At 38.0% G+C, this 23,503-nt stretch overlaps 1 protein-coding gene across 2 annotated transcripts; it reads left to right on the top strand.

The window, feature by feature from the left end:
* Window positions 1-1,780: 1,780 nt before the first annotated feature.
* On the top strand, window positions 1,781-22,442 carry prkar1aa (protein kinase, cAMP-dependent, regulatory, type I, alpha (tissue specific extinguisher 1) a). 2 transcript variants are annotated; one of them, XM_036589475.1, is made up of 11 exons: window positions 1,781-1,921; window positions 9,361-9,540; window positions 9,639-9,806; window positions 10,723-10,814; window positions 11,667-11,728; window positions 11,817-11,863; window positions 12,946-13,104; window positions 13,743-13,803; window positions 15,492-15,613; window positions 17,546-17,627; window positions 19,616-22,442. In XM_036589475.1, exons 2-11 carry the CDS (start codon window positions 9,370-9,372, stop codon window positions 19,786-19,788), a joined length of 1,137 nt encoding a protein of 378 aa, XP_036445368.1. In that variant the 5' UTR covers window positions 1,781-1,921; window positions 9,361-9,369; the 3' UTR covers window positions 19,789-22,442. The 2 variants fall into 2 exon arrangements, with proteins under 2 accessions (XP_036445368.1, XP_036445367.1); XM_036589474.1 differs by having other exon boundaries at window positions 1,784-1,921; window positions 9,364-9,540.
* Window positions 22,443-23,503: the final 1,061 nt, after the last annotated feature.

The raw sequence follows: 23,503 nt of genomic DNA, 5'->3' as shown, positions 1-23,503 counted from the left end.
TAGCACATTCTCCATTAATCTGAAGAACCATGTCACCATACAAAAAAACATTTAAGCTATATATATACTTTATATATACATGTATATATATACTTTATCACAAATATATATATATATATATATGTGTGTGTGTGTGTGTATATATATATATATATATATATATATATATATATATATATATATATATATATATGTGTGTGTGTGTATATATATATATATACACATAATGTGTGTAAATATACAGGGTGTCCCAAAAAAATTGACAACATTATTTGAGGTGTGAGTATCTGAGTAACTACATATCCTGGAAAATGAAATTAAATAGGCTTCATGTTCAACAATACAAGATTTATTTATCAAAATTCGAACAAGAAATTCAGAGGGATGTAGATTTTATAACCGATTTCACAGCTTCACAAATGTAATATCTTCTGATACTGGTGGTCGTCCAGATCCCTTTGCACTGCACAGACAGCGTTCCTCTTTGAGTTTTTTGTGCCGTGTCCGAATCTGCTGTCCAGTTGGTGCATTTTTATTGAATTTTCTCCAAAATGCTGCTGCACTCTCGTTTGACTGTGTTTGAGCATATTCTAACACACAAAACGCCTTTTCATTTCTACTGAACGCCGTTCTTAAACCTGAAAAACATTAAAAATTAAACTTGGTTAGTTTTTACACATTTTGTTAAAATTTGTCAGTGGTGGACAGTAATGAAGTAAATGTAATTTGTTTCTGTACTTAAGTAGTTTTTCGTGTATCTGTACTTTACTGAAGTTTTTCCATTTTAGTGACTTTTTACTTTCACTCCACTACATTTCAAAGTCAAATATCTCACTTTTTACTCCACTACATTATGAGAAATCTGTCATTCCTTTTGGTTTATGTGTGAATAAAAACATAACGTCAAAACAAAAGAAGCGCAAAGTAAGAACACCAATCAGGGCACAGCGCCAGGGCAATAGACCACAATATAGAAATATGACTGGCATGTTTCTTTATCTGAATTTATACAAACACTATTTCATTTTATAGTAAATCTGTTTGTGCTACTTTATGTTTATGAACAGAGACCTACAGATGCAGTTTAGTAAAGGAAACTCATTTGTGAACCTGTGAACTTGTTTAAATTTAAACTAATTTTTATTTAAATTAAGTTCCAAATAAATCTTAAACTGAAACTTTGCTTGTTTGTAAAAAGTGATTTCAGAGGCACTCAGTTCTACCTGATGGAAACTGTTCGCCTTCAGTGTTTTGTGCTTATGATAATTTTAATAGACATCAGCGTCGCTAATTAATGACTCTATTAAAAGACTGGTTTACCAAGAGAGACACTGGAGTATTTTCACCTAAACTGAGTTAATGAAGCGAGTCTTGTTACAAAAATGATAACAGGACATTAAAGCCATAATTAATCTTTTAGTACTGTCACTTTTGATACTTAAGTATATTTGAAGGCGAATACTTTAGTACTTTTACTGAAGTGGAGGTCTAAAGGGAGGAACTTCTACTTTTACTGGAGTCATATTTTACCTTCGGTATCTCTACTTTAACTCAAGTACATGGTTTGTATATTAGACTACGAAATGATGTCAATGTTTTTGGGACACCCTATATATAAACATATATATATATATATATATATATATATATATATAATTTTACTTTCCTGAAACAGGTACCTGATTTTTTAGTTCTCTGCCATAATTTTAAACGAGCCTAAAATTATTACTTTTTTGGTTGAGCTGTTATTTTTTATTTTTCATGCTGACGTCATGGGTTGTCTGCGTTGTGATTGGCCGTGACGTGTTTCCCGTTTGGTGTCGGAGCTGAGCGGAAGGGAGTGTCGGACGCTCAGATACGCTCATATACACAAACAACAAAAACAACAAAACAGCCTGAACTGAGCCTCTCCAGCACTCAGGTAGGGCTCCAAACACCACCAGCGACCCCCTACATGTACTCCGAGGGGTCTAGACCGAGCAGGGGGTCGGCTCAGAGCGGGTTTCCTGGCGGTTTGTGTTGTGTTGTGCTCGGCTGTAAGATGGCGAGAGTGAGAGCGAGATCTGAGCCGAACTTGGCTTCTTACTCGAATTTCCCCGTTCCACCTTAAATGGTGCAGCACTCACGTTCTTACTCGTTCTTCTCGGCGGTTAACTGAGGCACCAGAATGCAACTGCTGCACCATTTAAGGTGGAACGGGGACTTTCGGAAAAAAGGATCGCGAATAAAAAGCTAACTCGAGGTCTGTGTGTGTTTACGTGCTGCGTGTAGGTTAAACAGTGGCTTTCCTTCCCTTTTAAATAAGAACCATTTCAACAACCCAACTTAACCTGAAATGTGTTTAATTTGCGAAATATCGTTACAACAAACACGTCAGTATTGCTTTCTAATCTTGTTTCCCGTTTGGATTCCTACGAGGTTCCGTTTAAGGTGGAGCGGAGAATTCGAACATGAGGCTGACTTGAGATCTTAGTGTTTTTACGTGAGGAACGTGTTCGTTCGTGTCTTTGCACCCCAGTTTTGGCCTAAACCACAACGAGAATGTCCGTATTTCCGTGATTCCGTTCCTCACCCCATTAGGCTGCTGGCTGACATTCGTAGGCCACGTTAGAGGATCAGACATGTGATGTTTATTTGTTATTTCAAGAATACAGACTTATTACATGTTGTTAAAATGTATTTTATTACCAACAGCTATTCTTTGGCTAGTTAATATGCAGTGTAAAGGGGAATTCCATGGAATTTTCCAAATTTCTAGACTTCTAGAGAAACTTACCGAGTCAGAACTGTTCACAGTGGTGGTGATAGGAACCAGACGTCCACCTCTAAAAGCTCCCTCACAGAAAGTTCCTACATGAAATGGTTATGAATTCACTGCCTGATGACTGAGACACTGTTTTATGATGGTTTTGAGAAGGTTTTGGTCCTGAACTCCATTCATGGTGGAGGAATACGTAATATGCAGGGCGCTGTGAGGCAAAATAGTCCCCAAAGAAAACTTATTATTTCAGATTTTCCACTATTTTCCATCATCAACATTCCATATAAACTCAGAAGACTCGTGTAGGTTCACTGGTGGTTCTGGATAGTAAATAAAATGTCTATATTTGTGTTGTAGTCATGGCGACCCCTGGTTCCTATCACCACCACTGTAAAGACATCTGAACCATTTCACACCAAACCACTTTGTTTATGTCTCAGTTGTGCCACATTCCACATTCGTGTGTTCCATGTATTACATAGCTATAACACACTAGGTTGTGCGTAATTCATAAATGTTTGTATGTTGTTACAAAGGAATGCAGAAGCTGTGACAGAGTGTAATTGTTATGTATGAATATTTTATTTAGCTCCTTTAAGGTCATGAGTCCATTTTGCTAAACGTGTAAGAAGAATGTAGATAAAGCATGATTCAATGTATTTTCGTTTTAATTACAGGACATTCTTTTAGGCCCAGTCCCATTTCTACCCCTACCCCTTGTTTTCGAGTGTCACCCTAATCCCCTTGGAACTGAGTTACAGGGTAGTGGTTGAAATCTTCCCTCTGAAATGGGACCCTCAAATAAAAAGAGCATCACTTCATTAACAGCTACCAGCGCTGCTCTGTAGGCGACCCTGCCAGTCTGCAGTGACAGCAGAGGAGGGTAAAGTTCAGCTCCTCACTGCTGGGCTTTAGTTACATTTAGGACATCATATGCCTTCAAAGAGGGGGGCAATTATTTATTATCACCCACCCCTAATTCTTCAGTGATATGAAGCTGAAGTCAGATATTCATCAGATTCTCGTTAAAATTTTCCCGTTCCACCTTAAATGGTGCAGCAGTTACATTCTGGCACTTCAGGCGTCAGAACTGCTGGACTATTAGCATGCTATTAGCGATTTTTTGTGCTTGTTATGATGAAGAACATGACCATAAATACATTGAAATGACATTAAACAAAGATAATACAGTGGTTATCGTAATTTTTTAACAGAGAAAATTCTCACATTTGTGGGTTTCTTTGGTCTCTTGTTCTCCATCTTGCCGTTTTTTCTTTTTTTCTCATATCACTCTGTTTGGAGTCTCTGAAAAACCTCCGTTTGGAGGGTCATGTAGCTCCAGCACTTCACCCTCCCTCTCTATCTCAACAAGAATCAGGACACCCTACCCCTAGACGTGAACGCGCAGAACAGAGGGCTAAGGGCTGAGTGGTAGGGGCGAGGGGTGAAATGGGATTAGGCCTTAGTCTTGTTATACTTCCATTTTCATCTACCTCAAGTTTGCTGTCTGTAGCTGCAGTACACTGTCAGTAAATTCACCAAAGACCTAATATAAATGTAAAATGATGCTGTCCTGGCTGTAATGTAATAAAACTGTTTCTATGCTGGTAGAAAGAGCACTTTTATACTACACAGCAGAGCTGGGCAATATGACAATATTTAACAATATTGTAATAATTTAAATCACAGTACGCTTTTCTGAGCATATGGTGAATATTGTCAGTATTTTTAGGCTTCCCAACTGCTTTTTTGATCAGAAGGAGGGCATCATTATTCCTGGTTAACTAGATTTATTTCCACACAGCGTGTGAAATGTTGAATGCAAATAATTGAGTTAATAGTTTTTGATAGCGTTTGTTAAATGTCTGTTCCAGCTTGTTAATTCGGGCTTATAACTGACGATATACTGCACACCCAACACGACTGGACGTCGAAAAATTTATATTATTACATTTGTTTTGATTTTTGTGAACTTTCGACACAAACTCTGACAAATCAGGGTCGTCTCTGATGTTGGCATGGCGACAACCATAATGAAGAGATAGAACTCTGAAAATTGCAGTGTTACAGTAGCAAGACATGTAATTGCACATAAACATACAAACATTAGGTGGAATAAAAATAGACACAAACACTAAAAGGATCAGAATCTCCAAAAGCAGTGAACTCAAACATCACATGGCTGTTTTTGCCAGATGGAAAAGCATGGCTGCAATTTTTGTAATAGTCATAATTTAAGAAAGAAAACAGATTATTTTAGCTGTCTGGTGACGAGCGCTCGGCTACCCCGCTACAAATGCTGAACGAGTGGCCAACAACAGAGCTGAACTGTTTAGTTTCTCAACAACGTCAACTTAGTACGAACTGCAATATATCAACACCAGACAGACAGAGTCCTGCTTTTAGGAACGTTTAAACTGAAATCAGTGCTTTTGTGTCTTGTTTGATCCACAGTATCATCAGTTCGCTGGGCTGTGTGACTGACGGAGCTGCTTCAAGTTAGCCAGCTGCTAAAAACAGCTAACCTGGACAGATAGTGCTCTCCCGCTCTCCAACGCCTCACAGCTTCCTCAGTTTACTATCGTTTAACTCAGGGCTGTAATTAACATGAACCACTTCTTTCTTTCACTTTCGTTGCTTGTGAACGCACTAATACTAAAATCAGACTGAGCACTGTAACAGCGCTGTAGTAGTGAGGATTGTGATTGTGATTTAACGCTGCTAAAGCTGGTTAGGACTTCTTATTGTTCTATTGAGGAAAGTTATATCGCAATAATTATTATTATTGTTTTATCGCCCAGCCCTACATGGCAATGTGTATAAAAATGTGCCGACGTGTTGCGGCCTTCACAGGCCTTCATCAGGACACAGAACAATAGCAGGTCAATTGAAAACACCTGAGAACGGGTGTCTTATTATCAAGAGTGTTTTCTTACGTTTTAAGTTGGGAAATTTACCCTCATAACACAGAGCTTGTGAACTGTCAGTAGATGCGTTAGACCAAGAGGCAACCAAACCTTCATGTGTTGTGACATCACAACCACAGTTTACTGGCGGTGTGGCTCACTGCATTCAGAGTTCAAACCTCAAGCCAGAAAAAGTGAATATCCTGGTCTTCTTGACCAGTAAAACAGGCCTGAATGTTGATTTATAGAAAATAATCACAATTTAAATTGCAGTAACAATATGAATCAGAAAAATCGCTATTAGATATTTTCCTCAAATTGTTTAGCCCTAGTATGTATGTATGTACTTTAAAAACTATTTTTGTAACAGTGGCTTTTTTTTTCATTTTTAACAACCAAAATAAGCCTGAAATATTTTACTGTGCAAAACATTAAAAAACAAAACTGAACGATATGAATAAACATGTCAGTATTGCTTTCTAAGTTATTTCACGTCTGAATTTCTGCGAGGCTGAAGTTGGATTCATATTCATCGGCTTTTTGTTTGAGTTTTCCGTTCCACCTTAAGTGGTGCATCAGTTCCATTCAGGGACCTGTACATGCTCTTGTAACTGCTGCACCTTTTAAGGTGGAATGGTCGCTGCTGTGTTGACCGGTGGCATGACAACAAAACGGTGGTGGTGAGGAGTGACACCAGTTGAATGCTGCCTATAACAATTCTGACCAAACTCACACTTGAGAAAGACTTTTAACCACTACTGTTTTATATGTGTAGTTAGGCGATAAAGCGATAACGATAATCATTGCGATATAACTTTCCTCGATAGAACAATAAAAAATGTCTGATATAATACACCCCTCTCACACTTCCACGTTCTTAGCGAAAGCCCTGGTGGCGTTTTCTGCTGCAAGGAAAGTGACACTACTCTGCTGCCGCCAGGAGAGGGCGCACTTCCAAGTTTTTCAACATGATTATAGAGGGAGGGGGCGACGAGTAAAACGAGTCACCAAATATACTTTATCAACGTCTGAAATATGGAGTTACACATTCCCTGTTTGAGTGGAGCGACCGGTGATCTGCTCTCCTGTGACCGAGTGTGAGTGACGAGGTCAGTGGTGTAACTGTACTGACCTACAGTGAACTCACCTCTTTACTAACATCCTAACAGCTTTAGCAGCGTTAAATCACAATCACAATCCTCACAACTACAGCGCTGTTACAGTGCTCAGTCTGATTTTAGTATTAGTGCATTCACAAGCAACGAAAGTGAAAGAAAGAAGTGGTTCATGTTAATTACAGCCCGATTTAAACGAAAGTAAACTGAGGAAGCTGTGAGGCGTTGGAGAGCGGGAGAGCGCTATCTTTCCAGGCTAGCTGTTTTTAGCAGCTGGCTAACTTGAAGCAGTTCCGTCACTCACACAGCCCAGCGAACTGATGATACTGTAGATCAAACAAGACACAAAAGCACTGATTTCAGTTTAAACGTACCTGAAAGGAGGACTCTGTCTGTCTGGTGTTGATATACTGCGGTTCACCCTTTAAACTGCTATGATAGAATAGATAAACCCAGTCGTCTCTAGCTGGTGTCTGAATACTGTGATGTGCTCTGATGTGGATGTGGTGGGAGTGACCGCAGTGAGGCGGTGTGATCCATCACTGACCTACTGATCCAGCTAATGTCTGCTGTTCGTACTAAGTTGACGTTGTTGAGAAACTAAACAGTTCAGCTCTGTTGTTGGCCACTCGTTCAGCATTTGTAGCGGGGTAGCCGAGCGCTCGTCACCAGGCAGCTAAAATAATCTGTTTTCTTTCTTAAATTATGACTATTACAAAAATAGCCATGCTTTTTCCAGCTGGCAAAAACAGCCAACCAGACACTCTCTCCCACTCTCCCGTGACAGATCTGTGAAATGTTCCACTGTTTGCTGAGTGTTTATCGTGTTCCGACCATAAAGGATCATTTAAAACACCAATTAACCACCCAGGAGCAAAAATCAGCCTTCAAACTTGAAAGAAATAATTTTTGATTTGACATTTATCGCCGTATCGATATCGAACGATATGAATTTTGTTTATCATGATACCATTTTTGGCCATATCGCCCAGCTCTGTGTGTAGTGCAGACTCATTTATGTTGTGTTATCTGCAGCGAAGTGAAGATTGACCATCCAGTCAGTCGTTTGCTTTTGTTTGCATTTATGTCTGAGTGTAAAATTCTTGTTCTACCACTCTCAGTAAACAACTGTGAAACTGCAGCATACAAAAGTAAAAAAAAACTTCTTTTTTGCTTCATTTGTTGATGTTTGAGCTAAAGCATGCTAGAAACTGTGAACATGCACCGTGTCGTTACTGAGGAGGAGAGTAAAAACAGGCTAAAACATGAGGAGCATGAGCTGCTTTGATTTGCCCTGTAAAGCCTGAAATAATCATTTAAAACTCAAGAGATGTCGAGTTTTTCACACCACGTCGTACGTCTTTACGTATTAACGCCACACACAGACTCTAAAAGAAGGTCCGGCTCGATGTTTCGGCCTCAAATGATCTCAAAATCAACATCATACTGATGAAGATGTGATGACAGTAGTAGATAATTCACTCTCATCCTCAGAAGACGCTCCTTCACCCAGTTTAGACTGAGGTCCAAATCACAGTGTAGGTAGAAGTATGAATTTAATACATAAAGCTTTATTATCAGCGCTGTTGAAGTTTATACAGTAATAACACGTTAACATGATAACCTGTTAATTTTTTAATGCCATTTATGCATTTTCATAGTTTTACCCCTCAAACCATCCATAATTCCCCCCCGAAGACCAGCTGATCACACGCTGTATGTTCTGGGTTTTTGTTCAAATACAGCTTTTAAATATTATCTTGAATATTGAAACATATTGAATAAGAGTGTTGAAACGTAAGAATAAGAGCAGTTATGTTTCACTTTGATTGATGAAATAAAAAAGATATTTGTATTCTAATATTATTTAGTATTTTTAAAAAATATTTTATATTGTTTATTTAGTATTATTATTATTACTATTATTATTATTGTTATTGTTATTGTGTAGTGCTAATTAGCTTTTTGTAAAATTGTTGAAAGCTATTTATTTATTTTCTTTATATTTATACTGTAATGAAACTTGAAATTTACATGATACTAGAAATACTGCTTTTTCATTTAATTTTTTTATTTTTTAATCAAATTGATAAAATTTTGGTGAAGCCCAATAAAGTTATTGAATTATGGGTAGTGATAACTTCGTTCTGATGAAGCTGATTCTGTTCATACATACAGCTGTAACACAATGTGCACTGCTTTATAAACGGGCGCATATTTCTTTAGAATCGTATTTGAGCAAAATAATCATGATTAATTCCACAGAAGAATGTGATTAATCATGATTAATTGCTTAAATCATTTGACAACACTGTTTATTCTATATCTATCTATCTATCTATTTATTTATTTATTTATTTTTCTGACCACTATTTTTACTGTCTCAGCGATGACAGGATGGTCTGCAGCCTTAATTGTTTGTTTTATTTTCTAAAAATTTATTTTCTATTTATAGGAAAATAAATCCTGAATTCTCTAATCATCTCTACGACTGTGTAACTTCTGAATTTTAAGCTCAGTCTTCGTTGTCCATTCTCATTCGACTTGAGTGCTAATGAGGTTTAATGTGTGGGGTCAGCAGGTCAGCATGGCGTCCAGCACGAGCAGCGAGGAGGAGAGGAGTTTGCGGGAATGTGAGCTGTACGTGCAGAAACACAACATCCAGCAGCTGCTGAAGGACTGCATCGTGCAGCTGTGCACGTCCAGGCCGGACCGGCCGATGGCCTTCCTCAGAGACTACTTCGAGAGGCTGGAGAAGGTGGGTCGTGTCGTTTGGCATCAATAACGTTTTCAATAACATCAGTCGATAACAGTTTGTCACTCTGATCGTCTGTTTATCGTCGTTGGTCCCGTCAGGAGGAGGCCAAGCAGATGGTTGGTCAGCAGAAGTCAAGCTCGCGCTCGGATTCGCGTGAAGATGAGATTTCTCCTCCCATGAACCCCGTGGTGAAGGGCCGCCGCCGCCGCGGAGCCATCAGCGCGGAGGTTTACACCGAGGAGGACGCCGCCTCTTACGTCAGAAAAGTACTGACTTATTTACATTGTCACGGAACACTTGAACTGCGTGATGTGTGGAGAACGTACTGTTATTATAATCTGTTATTTAATTATTTAGTAAAGGAACTTATTAAATAAATGCTGGGATGCAGGAGGGAGCAAAAGTTTTAGCAGAGTAGATTAAAAAGTTGTTTATCTGGGCTGTAATTGTTTATTTGCTAAAACACCATTACTGCAATAGAAATGACTTTAAAAGAATAAAAAAAGTAAATAAACATTAAACTAATTTAATAATGCACTAAATTAATTTAAAAAAAAACATTAAATGTGGCAAAAGTTATGGGGCATTTTATGTATCTTGTTTTATTTTCCTCCAACATGTCAAAATTTAGGAAAGAAAGAAAATTTTTTTTTTTAAGTTATTTAAGTGTGTTTTCCGTAGAGGATGCAGTAACTTATTTTCACTTAGAAAATCAACAAATCATTGATCAGGGGCGTTTTGCGTATGATTGTATATTCCTTAATTATAGATGTTGTATTATCTAAAGTATATTTCTGAACAAAACATTTGGAATCACTTGTATTAATAAATGTTTTTCAATAATAACTTATACAGTGCAGATTGAAATGTTATCAACTGGACACCAAAACGTGAACCAATGGTTTATTCACAGTTTAAATTTTATTAATTAATATTCGGGTTATTGGGTTATTATGAACAGAGAGATTTGGTTACCACTTTTTAATGTGCAGCGTTTTGGATGTTATTTGATTGAAGTGATTCTCAGGGCTTTTTTCATATTTTATAAGTCATCACTTATAATAAAAAGACCGTCTGCTAAATGGAATAAATGTAGGTCTAGAACGAATAGAAGGTCAAAAAGATCAAAAATGAATGAATGGACACATTTTAAACCAGTATCCTCTCCTCATTGATTCACAGGTCATTCCAAAAGACTATAAAACGATGGCTGCTCTGGCTAAAGCGATTGAGAAGAATGTGCTGTTCGCCCATCTGGATGATAACGAAAGAAGGTAACGTGATTGGATCTTTTTTTAGTTTTAGGCACTTTTTGTTTCTTGGTTTGTTTTCTGTTTGGGAATTTCTGGACACCCTAACGTAACGGTGACAGAGACCAAGGCCCAATCCTATTTCACCCATTTTAATTTGAGGGTCCCATTTCATAGGGCAAGATTTCAACCACTACCCTGTAACTCAATTCCAAGGGGTTAGGGTGATGCTCAAAAACAAGGGGTAGGGGTAAAAAGAAGAAATGGGACTGGCCCCAAGAGGCAGGATGCAAGCGCATGTCCAAGGTTTTTTGTAATCCATAATGACAACATAAAGAATCCACAAAAGCAACAAATTAAAGAACAAGACAAGAAAAGAACTGAAAATTGAAAAGAAAACAAACTGAAAATAAACAAAAGACTTAGCCCCAGTCCCATTTCACCCCTCGCCCCTACCACTCAGCCCCACCCCTCTGTTTTGCGAGTTTTCATCTAGTGGTAGGGTGTCCTGATTCTTGTTGAGATAGAGGGGTAGGGTGAAGTGTTGGGGCTACATGACCCTCCAAACGGAGGTTTTTCAGAGACTCCAAACAGAGAGTTATGAGGAAAAAGAAAAACCGGCAAGATGGAGCACAAGAGACCAAAGAAACCCATGAATGTGAGAATTTTCTCTGTTAAAAAATTACTATAACCATCTTATTTTCTCAGTTTAATGTCGTTTCAGTGTACCAGAGTTCAATATATATCAATATCAGAATTGCAGTGACATCACTTAAAATGCTCTCCTAGCAACGACGTCTCCAGACTTGCTTTGAGGGATTTGTTCTCACGAGTTTCCGTTAGAGTGATGTGCCTCTTTTACTCTTTCCCCCTCAGTGATATATTTGATGCCATGTTTTCGGTGAACTACATCGCTGGAGAGACCGTCATTCAGCAAGGTTTGGCTTGTTTGTGTGAAACACAGATCATTTTAGTTAAATAAATGGACGCAAAACAAGACTGTGACATTTCAATCTCTTCTTTTAGGGGACGAGGGTGATAACTTCTACGTCATTGATCAGGGAGAAATGGATGTAAGTGACCTGCTCTCATTTCTTCTCACGCTGCTCATCAGTTTAAAACAAACTACACTGTCAAAAAGTTTGGGGACACCTTGTTTTTCCAGAGTGGTTTTCATCTAAATGATCATGTTTTCTTTGTCAGTTACTTTATTAAAACCTAATCAATTTTAGCTGATGATTAATTGTTGTATAAATAATTAATGACTTAATTGTCTTTTTTGTTAACTAATTATTCATCTGACTATGTTTACTCAGTGAGATGTCTACAGTTACACACAATCGTGTGTAGAGTCGCGCAGAGCCGCATTTTTGCTTGAGGGCAGCGTTATTATAGTTTTGAAATATTTATTTATATATTTTTATTTACAAAATATTTATAAATATTAAATTATATTATTATACATAAACTATTTATTTATAATTTATATATTTATATATATTTTTAGTTTTAGTTTTTCGTTTTGTTTTTGATTTCAGTTTAGTTTAAATTAAATTTAATTGCATTTATAGTTTATAGTTTTGTTTTTATTTTCTGAAAAGTCATAGTTTTAGTTCAGTTTTTATTTAGTTTCAGTTTTTAGTATTATAATAAACGATGTAATGGCAGGTATTTGATAAAAGTAGAATAAAATTAGCATAACGACAGACTGAGCTCTGCTCGGCTCCAGCTTTCCTTAAAGACCAAACACAGAAGGGACCCACTTTTAAACTCATTCACACGCTTAAAGAACAAAAACTACCTTATCTGATTAAAATATCAGTAATTAACAATTAAAGAATATTTAAGTGTGAAGCATATTCCTATTCATATGTTTACTTGTAGAGTGGTAGTTTGTTACACTGACAAAATTAAAGAAATCTAGTTTCAGTTTTGTTCGATTACATACTTGACAGATAAAAAATAAAACAACAGCACTGAGAAATCACATTATGGGTTCAAAAGTATTAAAGGTAATGGAAAATCTTTAAATAAAAAGTGTATCTTTAAGAGAGAAAAATTCATAAATATATATATATACACACACACTCTTGTTTATTTTATATCACATTATCTGATACATCTGATAATTTACATTGCTTGTTTTGTGTTGTAGGTGTATGTGAATAATACGTGGGTGACCAGTATTGGAGAGGGCGGCAGCTTTGGTGAACTGGCCCTAATCTATGGCACCCCGAGGGCAGCAACCGTCCGCGCCAAAACCAACGTGAAGCTGTGGGGAATCGACAGAGACAGCTACAGGAGAATACTGATGGTAGATTCACTCTCACGTATTACCCACTTGCTGTAAAAGAGCAAGTTAAAGGAATAGTTTGGCCCAGAATCTCACCCTCTTGATCCAAATGCAGCCAGTCAGACAAGACCTGTCTGGTGTCTGAAGTTTGCTTCTTTAGTTTTAGTGCTGGAGCTACGAGGCTAATGTAGTTAACAAGTACTGGAAGCTCATGTACATCCTTTAGTGTCAACACTCTGGCCTGAAACGGTGTGGAGATGTTCAGTATCTCTAATAGACTTGATGATGTGGTTTCTGACACTGTGTGACTCACTGTTATCTATAAACATGGACAAAAGTACATTATCATAGATATTATAGACATTGTCTGTTTTGATAGAAAACAGTGTAGATTAAATTTTTTACTAAATAATTCCTTTAAATGGTTTAATTCCTTAAAGTCTCACTGTGGAGAAGCTGATAAACCAGTTTCTAAACATAAAGATTTCAGTTAAATGTTGAGCATCTTCTTGACCCATTTATTTGTTTGTTTGTTTGACAGGTAAAAATACAGATAAACATTGTTACATAAAATGCAGCACATGTAATGTATATAGGGCAACTAGCTCTAGCTTAAGCATCTAGCTTTATGTGACATGAGCTTTTTTCTTCTCTTTCAGGGAAGCACTCTGAGAAAGAGGAAGATGTATGAGGAATTCCTCAGCAAGGTGTCAATTTTAGGCAAGTCTAACGAATTTTCAAATTTTACAACATACAGCACTGCGCAAAAATCACTGACCACCATTCATTTATTTAATGTCCACACAAAACAGCCATTAAATAATTTTTATAAGATATTTCTAAAGAGATTAGATTAGATGTAAGATCCACTTGTATAAGGAAAGAGAAAGTCAAAGGAAACTAAAGCGAACAAATGAGCTCAAAAATGAGTAAAAGCTACAGAGAAAATGTGGAACCACCTGGAAGAGCTGGTCGACACCAAAACTGCCCCCATCAGATAAACAGCACTTAAAGCTTTCATCTCTGAGAGAGAGGAGAAAATCAAGCTGCTTCAGATCTGAAAACATCCACAGGTGTTTCTGTCCATCCTTCCACTGTGAGAAGACGACTCAGCGCTGTGGGTCTGAAAGGATGTGTAGCTGTCAAGAAGAACCTCACTGAGAAAAGGAGACGGACACATCGAACAAAGAAGCTGAACGATGGACTGACCACCCCAGAGTCCAGACCTCAACACCACTGAATGTGTTTGATTACTTCAGAAAATCATCAGCCCGCTGAGAACGGCAGGGAGAGGAACACCCCATGCCCCGAGCCCCGCATCCTAGGTGCCACCTTTGGTCCCGCAGTGAGGCCAATCTGATTTGCCTCACGTTCGACTGGGCGGACGAGCTGCGAAGCGAGAGACGGTGACGGGGAGGCGGAGCAACAAGCTCTCGTTCCCTCTCGACTCGTGTGCTTGTTAAAAGAGCCCCCACGCCACAGGTCGGCCAGAGTTTGGGACTCGCTCCTTGCCTTCGTGCCTCTAGTGGCCGGCATCGCCGTCTTCCTCCTCCTGCCGTCACTCGCGTCCCTCGGCAGAGCTTGGGCTTTGCACTTTGCGCTTTGTCCCACACTCACTTGTGGTTCTCCCTCCGCGTTCCTCGCGGGGCTTCGTCCTCACTCGGAGTTCGGGACCCGCCTTCCTGCCGGCTCTCGTGGCTGTCGTCGGGGCCCGGGGCAGGCGCATGCCACAGAGGTGTTTCTGCAGATTCTTTGAGAAACTGCAAGTGAGTCTCCTGAAAAGAATGGAAGCTGAAATGAAGGCCCACAGTAAACATATTTGATTTTATTATATTTATATATGTTATATTTCTGTTAAATACATGTTTTCTGTTTTTTTCCTGATACTGAAAAATGAATAACTACTTAATGGCTGTTTTTACTTGACATTGCATAAAAAGATGGTGTCTGACTTGTTCACAGCGCAGTCATTACAAAACCTTGTATCTTTGAAAACATCCTTTTACATGAGAAGGAAAACATGTTCTTACCTTTAATGTAAGTTATTTTAATAAGACTTTGTTCTTGTTAAATTTGCACCACATCCAACCATATCCACTCACGAAATGCTTACACAATGTAGTGGTCAGCTTACACAATGTAGTGGTCAGCAAATAAGAATGATTATTTAGAATCATTAAATCAAAAATGACAGTAATAATGTTCTGATATGGCAGTAATGATTTACAGACTATCTTTTGGTACGTTTATTCATTCTAATTGTAGTTTAATCATTATTATTTTATTTATGTGTACATTTAGACATTAGAGCTAAACCAGATGATGAATGAGTTCCTAATTTTCAGCTTTTTAAGCTGTGTGAGCTCCATGCGGTGGACATTGAAGTTGTCTTAACGTTCTGTGTGCAGAATCTCTGGATAAGTGGGAGCGGCTCACTGTGGCCGACGCGCTGGAAACGGTGCAGTTTGAGGATGGCCAGAAGATAGTGGTTCAAGGCCAACCTGGAGACGAGTTTTTCATCATCCTCGAGGTGCACATTGATGATTTTCTTCTGCTAGGTTACATCATATTTCCTGAGACTGGGAAAAAAAGCTACTCTATAGTTTTGTCCTAATTTATATGGATCATATGGGTGGGCGATATGGCAAGAATATAATATCCTGGTACTTTAAGACATTTTCATGATACACATGAAATGTAGTTTTTTGTGTGATTTATTAAGTTGAAACAGACAGAATAGAATCTGTAGTGCAGCGTATAAAAAATACGAAAATAATAACAATAATAATGTAAATAATAATAATAAACCTACAATGTAAAATGATTTTTTATTCAGTGCTAAAACCAGTTAAACATTAGAATCAGAATCACTTTGGATTTAGAATCTGAATCAGTGTCTCTTCAGAATTAGAATCTGAACCAGAATTGCTTTGAGATTACAATGAATCAATCACTTCAGAATTAGAATCTGAACCAGAATTGCTTTGAGATTACAATGAATCAATCACTTCAGAATTAGAATCTGAATCAGAATCTCTTCAGAATTAGAATCTGAATCAGAATTGCTTTGAGATTACAATGAATCAATCACTTCAGAATTAGAATCTGAATCAGAATCTCTTCAGAATTAGAATCTGAACCAGAATTGCTTTGAGATTACAATGAATCAGAATCACTTCAGAATTAGAATCTGAATCTGAATCACTTCAGAATTAGAATCTGAGTCAGAATCGCTTCAGAATTAGAATCTAAACCAGAATCCTTTGAGATTACAATGAATCAGAATCACTTCAGAATTAGAATTTGAATCAGAATCTCTTCAGAATCAAAACCAGGGGCCAGATTCACAAAAGCTTTCTTAAGAAAATCTTGTGAAGGTTCTTAAGACAAACACTAAGAAGTTCATCAGAATGTTCTTAAATGCTGTTCTCCAAGAAAAAGTTCTCAAATATTCTCTTAAGAAAATCTTAATTAGTTACTTGTTTAGTTATGTAGACGTATGTTGCATTTTACAGCTACAGTTAAATTTGTATTAACTGTTACTTTCATTATTTGTTTAATCCGCTCAAAGGAGCAAAATGGAGGAAAAATATCAAACCAAGTGTTTAAACAAAATTTGCAAACAAGACTTGATGGATGAAGAAACAGCCAACAGGAAAAAATTTCTCAGTAAATATGATGATTGTGGGGTGATGGACGAGGATGAGGAGCAGCAGAAGCACCGTTTGAGTTTAATAACTTTAGACGCTCACCTGGTCGAGTCATACAGCCTGAGACGAGTGAGGGACTATTGTAAGATTAAGAAAACACATAAGAACAATGTTTTCAGGAATACCACTTATTCTTAGAATTATTCTTAAGAAAATAGTTAAGATGGGAATTCTTAAGAAGTTATTTGAAGAATAACAATTTCTCATAACTTTTTCTTAAGAATGAAGAATTTGAGAAGATTTTCTTGCTAAAACACCTAATAATAATCTTAAGGCCCCTAATTATTTATAATAGTATAGATCAGGGGCCGGATTCACGGAAACTTTCTTAAGAAAAAACTAATCTTAATTATTGACTCAATTATTTTCTTGTCGTTGTTTTCTTATGTCAGCTGTGTTGCATTTTACCGTGCACCATAAACGCTACAAGATACGTTTTGAATTTGTATTAACTGTTATTTCCATTATTTAATCTGTCAGAGGAGCAAAATGGAAGAAAAACAAACCAAGCATTATAATATTTAGCAAACAAGAAAAAACACATTTAAGAGGATTTTCTTTCCTAAGACACTTTCGTGAGTCCAGCCCCAGGTGGGATGAGACTAACCGGTGTAAACGTGCCGAGAATTCCGTTTAGGAACAGATTAATGGACGCTGCGTGTTACACAAAGAAGTGTAAATTATACAGCCAGAGACAGTTTCAGTGGTGCTGTGTGCTGTGCGTGTGCACTGAGATGTGCTGGTGTTCTCAGGGTTCTGCCGCAGTGCTGCAGAGGCGCTCTGAAAACGAGGAATTTGTGGAGGTGGGCAGACTTGGACCCTCAGACTACTTTGGTGAGTGTTCGTGTTCACAGTTCACTTCTGTTCGTGTTAAATTCCTGCCTCTAATCTATTCTTGACCTCAATATCGGACAGAAACATTGGGCCTCATTCACCAGTATCTTTTATTTTTTTTTTTTAGAAAAAAAGTCTGCATCAGATTCGTGACGTCTTTTTAAGTGTGGGGTGTAGTCAATAAGATGTTTCGGGTCCAAATTGTGTTTCTTGATTTTATTGCTGAAGACTAATGTAGCTAAAGAAACACTAAAAGTCAATAGTCACCCAAATGTTTTGTGTAAAAATACATCCCCAGAACTTTCTCAACCCACTCAAACCGCATCCAGTTCTTCATTAAGGTGGTGCAGACTTGTAGATGTGGTTTAAGAAACAGCCTGACCTACTGTGAATTATAAAAGTCAACAACTTTAGTGTAGCTGAAACACTGCAGGCAGCCACTTTAGACAGCAGAATGTTGTGCTGAATTCCAGCTCTGCCACGGAATCCAACTCCCCTTCAGAATGTATTTGCGGAAATGGTTTGGGTGACTATTGACTTTAAGTGTTTGTTAGCAACATTAGCCTTGTGGCTCGGATTTAAAGCTAAAGAAACAAAATTTGGACTCCACATTTGTCTGATCTTGTCTTGTCCGATCGAGTACCTCTAGGCTATGGCTATAATTAATTGATCAACCTTTATTTAAACTCATACATTAAAGGTGATTGTTTACAGTGTGACTGAGCATTGAATAAAAAAATGGGGACTGAAAAAATAAATATACAGTTGTGATAGTAAAAGTACAGCAAAGGAATAAAACAGAAGTTAATATTAAACCGGAACATAAGACAAATAAAAAATGGAGAAAACTTTAAAGGAGCGCTGTACAGTTCTAGAGAACGACTGTTGATATTTGAACTAAACAGGAAAACAATCACACCATCACACAATTTCAGTGCTCCTTCAGAGACTCCGCCCCCCAAATTAGTGGACACGCATTGTCAAGGCCAACACGCCTTTTAAGATCTTTGTGGCCGTAAAACTTTTCGCAAACCTTGTACACACAAATACCATGAACATTAGAGCGAACAACCACACAGGAAGTAATGTAGCTACGTTAGCTCAGTGGTGGGTTAGTAATCTGTCGCAACAGTTTCTGCTGTGAAGCTAAAGCAGCTGCTGTCACAAACATTCACAAACAAGACAAAACAATACGGACCTACTGGTTCTGTGAAACAGCAAAAATAAGTTAATGTTACCCACCTGTCCAGCAGGAGCGACCTCCTCATCCGTTTTCATACATTTCATCTATCAGTGAAGCTGAAATCAGCTTCTTTTTCGCCAGCTTCTTGTTTAAATTTTCCCGTTCCACCTTAAAAGGTGCAGCAGTTAAGACCACATTCAGGCGCCTCAGCTTCTTGTACGCATTTTCCTGTTCCACCTTAAAAGGTGCAGCAGTTAAGACCACATTCCGGCGCCTCGGCTTCTTGTACAAATTTTCCCGTTCCACCTTAAAAGGTGCAGCAGTTAAGACCACATTCAGGTGCCTCAGCTTCTTGTACAAATTTTCCTGTTCCACCTTAAAAGGTGCAGCAGTTAAGACCGCATTCAGGTGCCTCAGCTTCTCGTATAAGTTTTCCCATCGTTAAATAGAAAATAGTTATTTGCTGCTATATTAATGTTTGAAGTGTTGATTCTATCACATTTAAGAAAAATGAGATCAGCAAATCGAAACAATCAAATAAAACTGTTAAGCAGATGTATTATTAAAAAAAATTAAGAACTCAGTAAGATAAGAACAAAAAGAAAATAACAGTAATGATAAAATAAGTGATGAAAATGAAAAAATTAAATCAGCTAAAATCAAGATGAAACTAAACCAGCTAAAGCAGGTGCAGGCTGAGAGGTCTAGGCTGTGTGTATGTAAAATTAAGACTCATAACCAGGTCAGCTGTGCTTTTCTGTTGTCTCCTGGTCCAGTTTGTTTACACTGCGCTTTATTTATTCAGGTGAAATCGCTCTGCTGATGAACCGCCCCCGCGCCGCCACCGTCGTGGCCCGCAGCCCCCTGAAGTGCGTGAAGCTGGACCGCCCGCGTTTCGAGCGCGTGCTGGGGCCGTGCTCGGACATCCTGAAGAGGAACATCCAGCAGTACAACAGCTTCGTCTCGCTGTCCGTCTGAGCCCCCAGACGCCGAAGGCCACCTCCTCGTCCTCTTTTTAATCTATCGCAGGGTCCACCAATGCAAGATCTGCTTTATTTTCTTACTTCTCTTTTCTTTCGTACTGTTCTTTTCTTCTTCCTACACCCAGGTGCCCGTCGAGTTCACTGCTCCGGTATGTTCTCTGCCCTGTTCCTCATCTGTGGGTTGTTGTAGTTTTAGGCAGGATGTTCGTCTCCGCTCGGGAGACCCAGACGTTTTGCCGGTGACGCCTCCTCAGCGTGAAGAGCTTTAAAAAACAAAACGGGAGTTTCTCCTGCTTTCGGGTGTCGCGACGTTTCCGCGGGGCGCCGCGCGGTATATCTGCCCAGTGCATTGTGGGAAAGCGCGTGGTTCAAACCATTCGAGAGTATTTCGCGGTTCATTTTCTTCTGCATCGTTTGATTATAGTTAAGCCAAAGGCAAATCTAATCTATGTTGTGTATGAGTTTTTCCGTCGGTTACGTTAGTTTCGTCAAGGGTACTGAAGTTTTTGACGTCACCATAGTTACCGTGGTGATCAGCTTTGCTCTTTTCTCGTTCTAGTTGCACATATATAGCATATGTAAATGATTATATTATATTAGAAGTAAATGACCATAATCATATTTTTTGCACAGTTTGGTATACATATATATATATATAAATATATATATAAATTTAAATATAAAGATTCTATATATGCTCCTGCTATTTCACATTGTTATTGCTGGTCCTGGTGTTTCTTATTTTCTGTCTCCCCAATTCGCACCGATCTCTCCCGTTTACCTCACAGTGCTTCTAGTATTGATTTTTATCTGAAATTTTGTCTGATGAGCTTTTATTTGAGTGAAGTCTGAGTATTTGTTGAATTTTTGGTGTCAAACTTTTCAAAACGGAGCTCTCTACAGCGAGGGGGAAAACTTTTTGTCGATAAATTAGCACAGATTCAAGAGTTTGTGGGTTTTCAAAGTATTGTTTTTTCCCTTACTAGTAGGGGTTCATTTTAAAGGTACAAGTAACATTTTTTTTCTGTTTTTTATGCACCATTACAAGCTTGTTTAATATGTAACTTAATAAGTATGTACCTGAAACAAGGCATAAAGGCGAGACTCTGTGGCTTCTCACCGCCGTTATCTTTTCATGATTAAATTTTCTTTTAAGAAAAATGTGCTTATCGTACCTTTAATGCCAGTATAATGTGACACAGTCGAACCATTCAAAGTCTTAAGAGCTTTAGTATTAGCTGATGTCAAACGACACGTTCAAACGACAGTCGTGCTGTATGCCGTCGAGCTGAACGCATACGCTGGTGTGACGCAGGGGTGCCATCGCAATATTTCAGAACTGCTTGTGTTACAGTGAAAATACATACAAAGGATCTGATCTTTTGATCTAGTTCTCAACCTGGACGCTCCCTGTTTCATGCGATGGTGCTTTCTAATGCAGTGTTATCATTTGCTGAAGCTTATGTTGGATATTTTAAATGTTGTGACAGGTTTTGTTTTTGTTTTTGGCTCAGAATCGACCAATAAACTTTAGGTCGAAAGTGTGTAGGCTTTCATTTGAATGGAAAATAGTTCATCTCTGTGTTAGACGCCCCTTAGACCTTTTCGGAGATGCATACATGTGGAGTATCTAATGGTTTTAAGTTTTGGAAGTGCCTGATTTCATTTTTTTTGGAAAAAAAAACATCAATATTATTATCATTTTCATTTTTGTTGATAAACGAGCATCATCAGCGTGTTTTATTGGTGTCTTTAAACAGTGTAATGTTGATTTATCACCTTTAAAGTCTCACATTGCCAATATCTTCTTCACTTATACCATAAACTACTTTATTAACATCAGTTTATAGCACCACTGTGCTTCTGTCGTCCCTCCTCAGACTGGAAAAGAGCTGCCTGGAGTGGTCAGTCGTTCTCCACTCTGCTCATATGATCAGTTTTCCACAGACAGACATGCTTTATCAACGAAATCAACAACAGTTTGAATTAGAGAAGCTATTAGAGCTGTTTTTATTAGTGTAAAAGGCTTTGACACCCACCACTGGGGTCATATCATGTATTTTATCTGTATAATTATGATTACCTATCATGTATCATACAGGTATGAAGGGGCAGAGTGAATCTTGTAGAGATAGAAAGGTGTGATTCATGCTTTTCCTTTGAATTCTGCAGTATTTGATATGAAGCGTTCAGAGAAGAACGTCTTGAGCACGTTTCTCAGTTGGCCTAGAGGTGTTTAATCACAGTACTGAATCATAAATGCTGTTTATTTCTATTTTTGTATCATCCAGATCCACATTTTGGGAAGATTTTCAGCCGTGAAGGAACATTTGTGTCAGTAAAAGTGGTACCTTTTGGAAAATGATCTTCTTTTTAAGCATTTTCCAGAAAACAAGCTTGTGCTTTTGTCTTTTTTGCTGGTTCTTCATTCCCGTGACTGACCCTTCTTACGTTTTTGACTGAAGCCCCAGTATTAAACCCTCACTGCTGTCCGACGCTCTGCGGTTTAGAGCCATCAGAGGACCATTTTCTCTACTCTTATTCTGTGATTGTATTCAGGTTTTTCTTTTTATTGTGCTGACGTTGTAACCCTTTTGGTATAGATTGTTCCCAATGGCAGGTTAAGCAATAAAAAAATAAATTCTTAAACGTTTTGCTGTGTTTTTAATGAATGGACCACTTTTTCTTCACTGTTTAGGTATAAATTTACATCTTACACTCTTAAAAATCTGGTTCTTCAAGGGTTCTTTAGTAAAGACAGTGGTTCTGTGTAGAACCATGGACACTCAAAGAACCCTTTGCATGATTAAAGCATTCTTTGTACCATGAAAGGGTTCTTCAGATTGATGAAGAATGTGCTGTAGAAGGTTCTACAACACACAGAACTGTATAGAACCATATACAGCATACAGAAAAGGCTTCTATATAGAACCAAAAAGGCTTTGACGATTGGCTGTAGATGGTTTTATGTAGAACCTTTTTGAAAAGGGTTCTATATAGAACCATATACAGCATATAAGGGTTCTATTATTATGATGTCAGGTTTATTAAAATAGAACTGTTATCAAAAAAGGTTCTATGTAGAACCATCTACAGCACAATCTCCATCAATCTGAAGAACGCTTTAATCATGCAAAAGGTTCTTTGAGTGTGCATGGTTCTATGTAGAACCATTTTCTTTATTAAAGAACCCTTGAAGAACCATCTTTGTTAAGAGTGTTTTTATTTCACATTCATTCAATAATTATCTTCATCTCAGTTATTAATCTGTGTTTACAATGAAATCCAGCCTCCATCCTGTTCTGGTCACCCTGAGAACATTTCTCTACAGCTCTTATTAAAACATTCCTGTAAAGTTGTTTTTTATGACAGTAATGACATAAAAAGTGTTCTTAAATCTGTTTCCACTGATTTCTGAAAGTTTGTAATGTTCTGCACACGATATGAGCCGAAACTAAATCGGTTCTGAATCATTAGACGTATCCAGATTTGGTTTTAGATGATTCTGTAAGACTCTGTGGAGGCAACCAATCAATCTGATCAATACTGTGGCACACATTTTCATCTGAACGCCATCGTTTATCAATAAAACGTCAGAAACAACCACATTCGGCTAACAGTGTGGAGTGTGGACTGGGCTGGCCTAGGCCAATATAATAGTATAGCAACATTATTTCTGCCCTGTTAAAGGGGGAGTCCACAGATTTTAC

This window comes from Colossoma macropomum, unplaced genomic scaffold (assembly GCF_904425465.1).
Source record: "Colossoma macropomum unplaced genomic scaffold, Colossoma_macropomum, whole genome shotgun sequence".
In the NCBI taxonomy this organism is placed as follows: domain Eukaryota; kingdom Metazoa; phylum Chordata; class Actinopteri; order Characiformes; family Serrasalmidae; genus Colossoma; species Colossoma macropomum.
The sequence above is the reverse complement of the archived record's forward strand: the minus strand, read 5'-3'. Positions and strand labels throughout refer to the sequence as shown.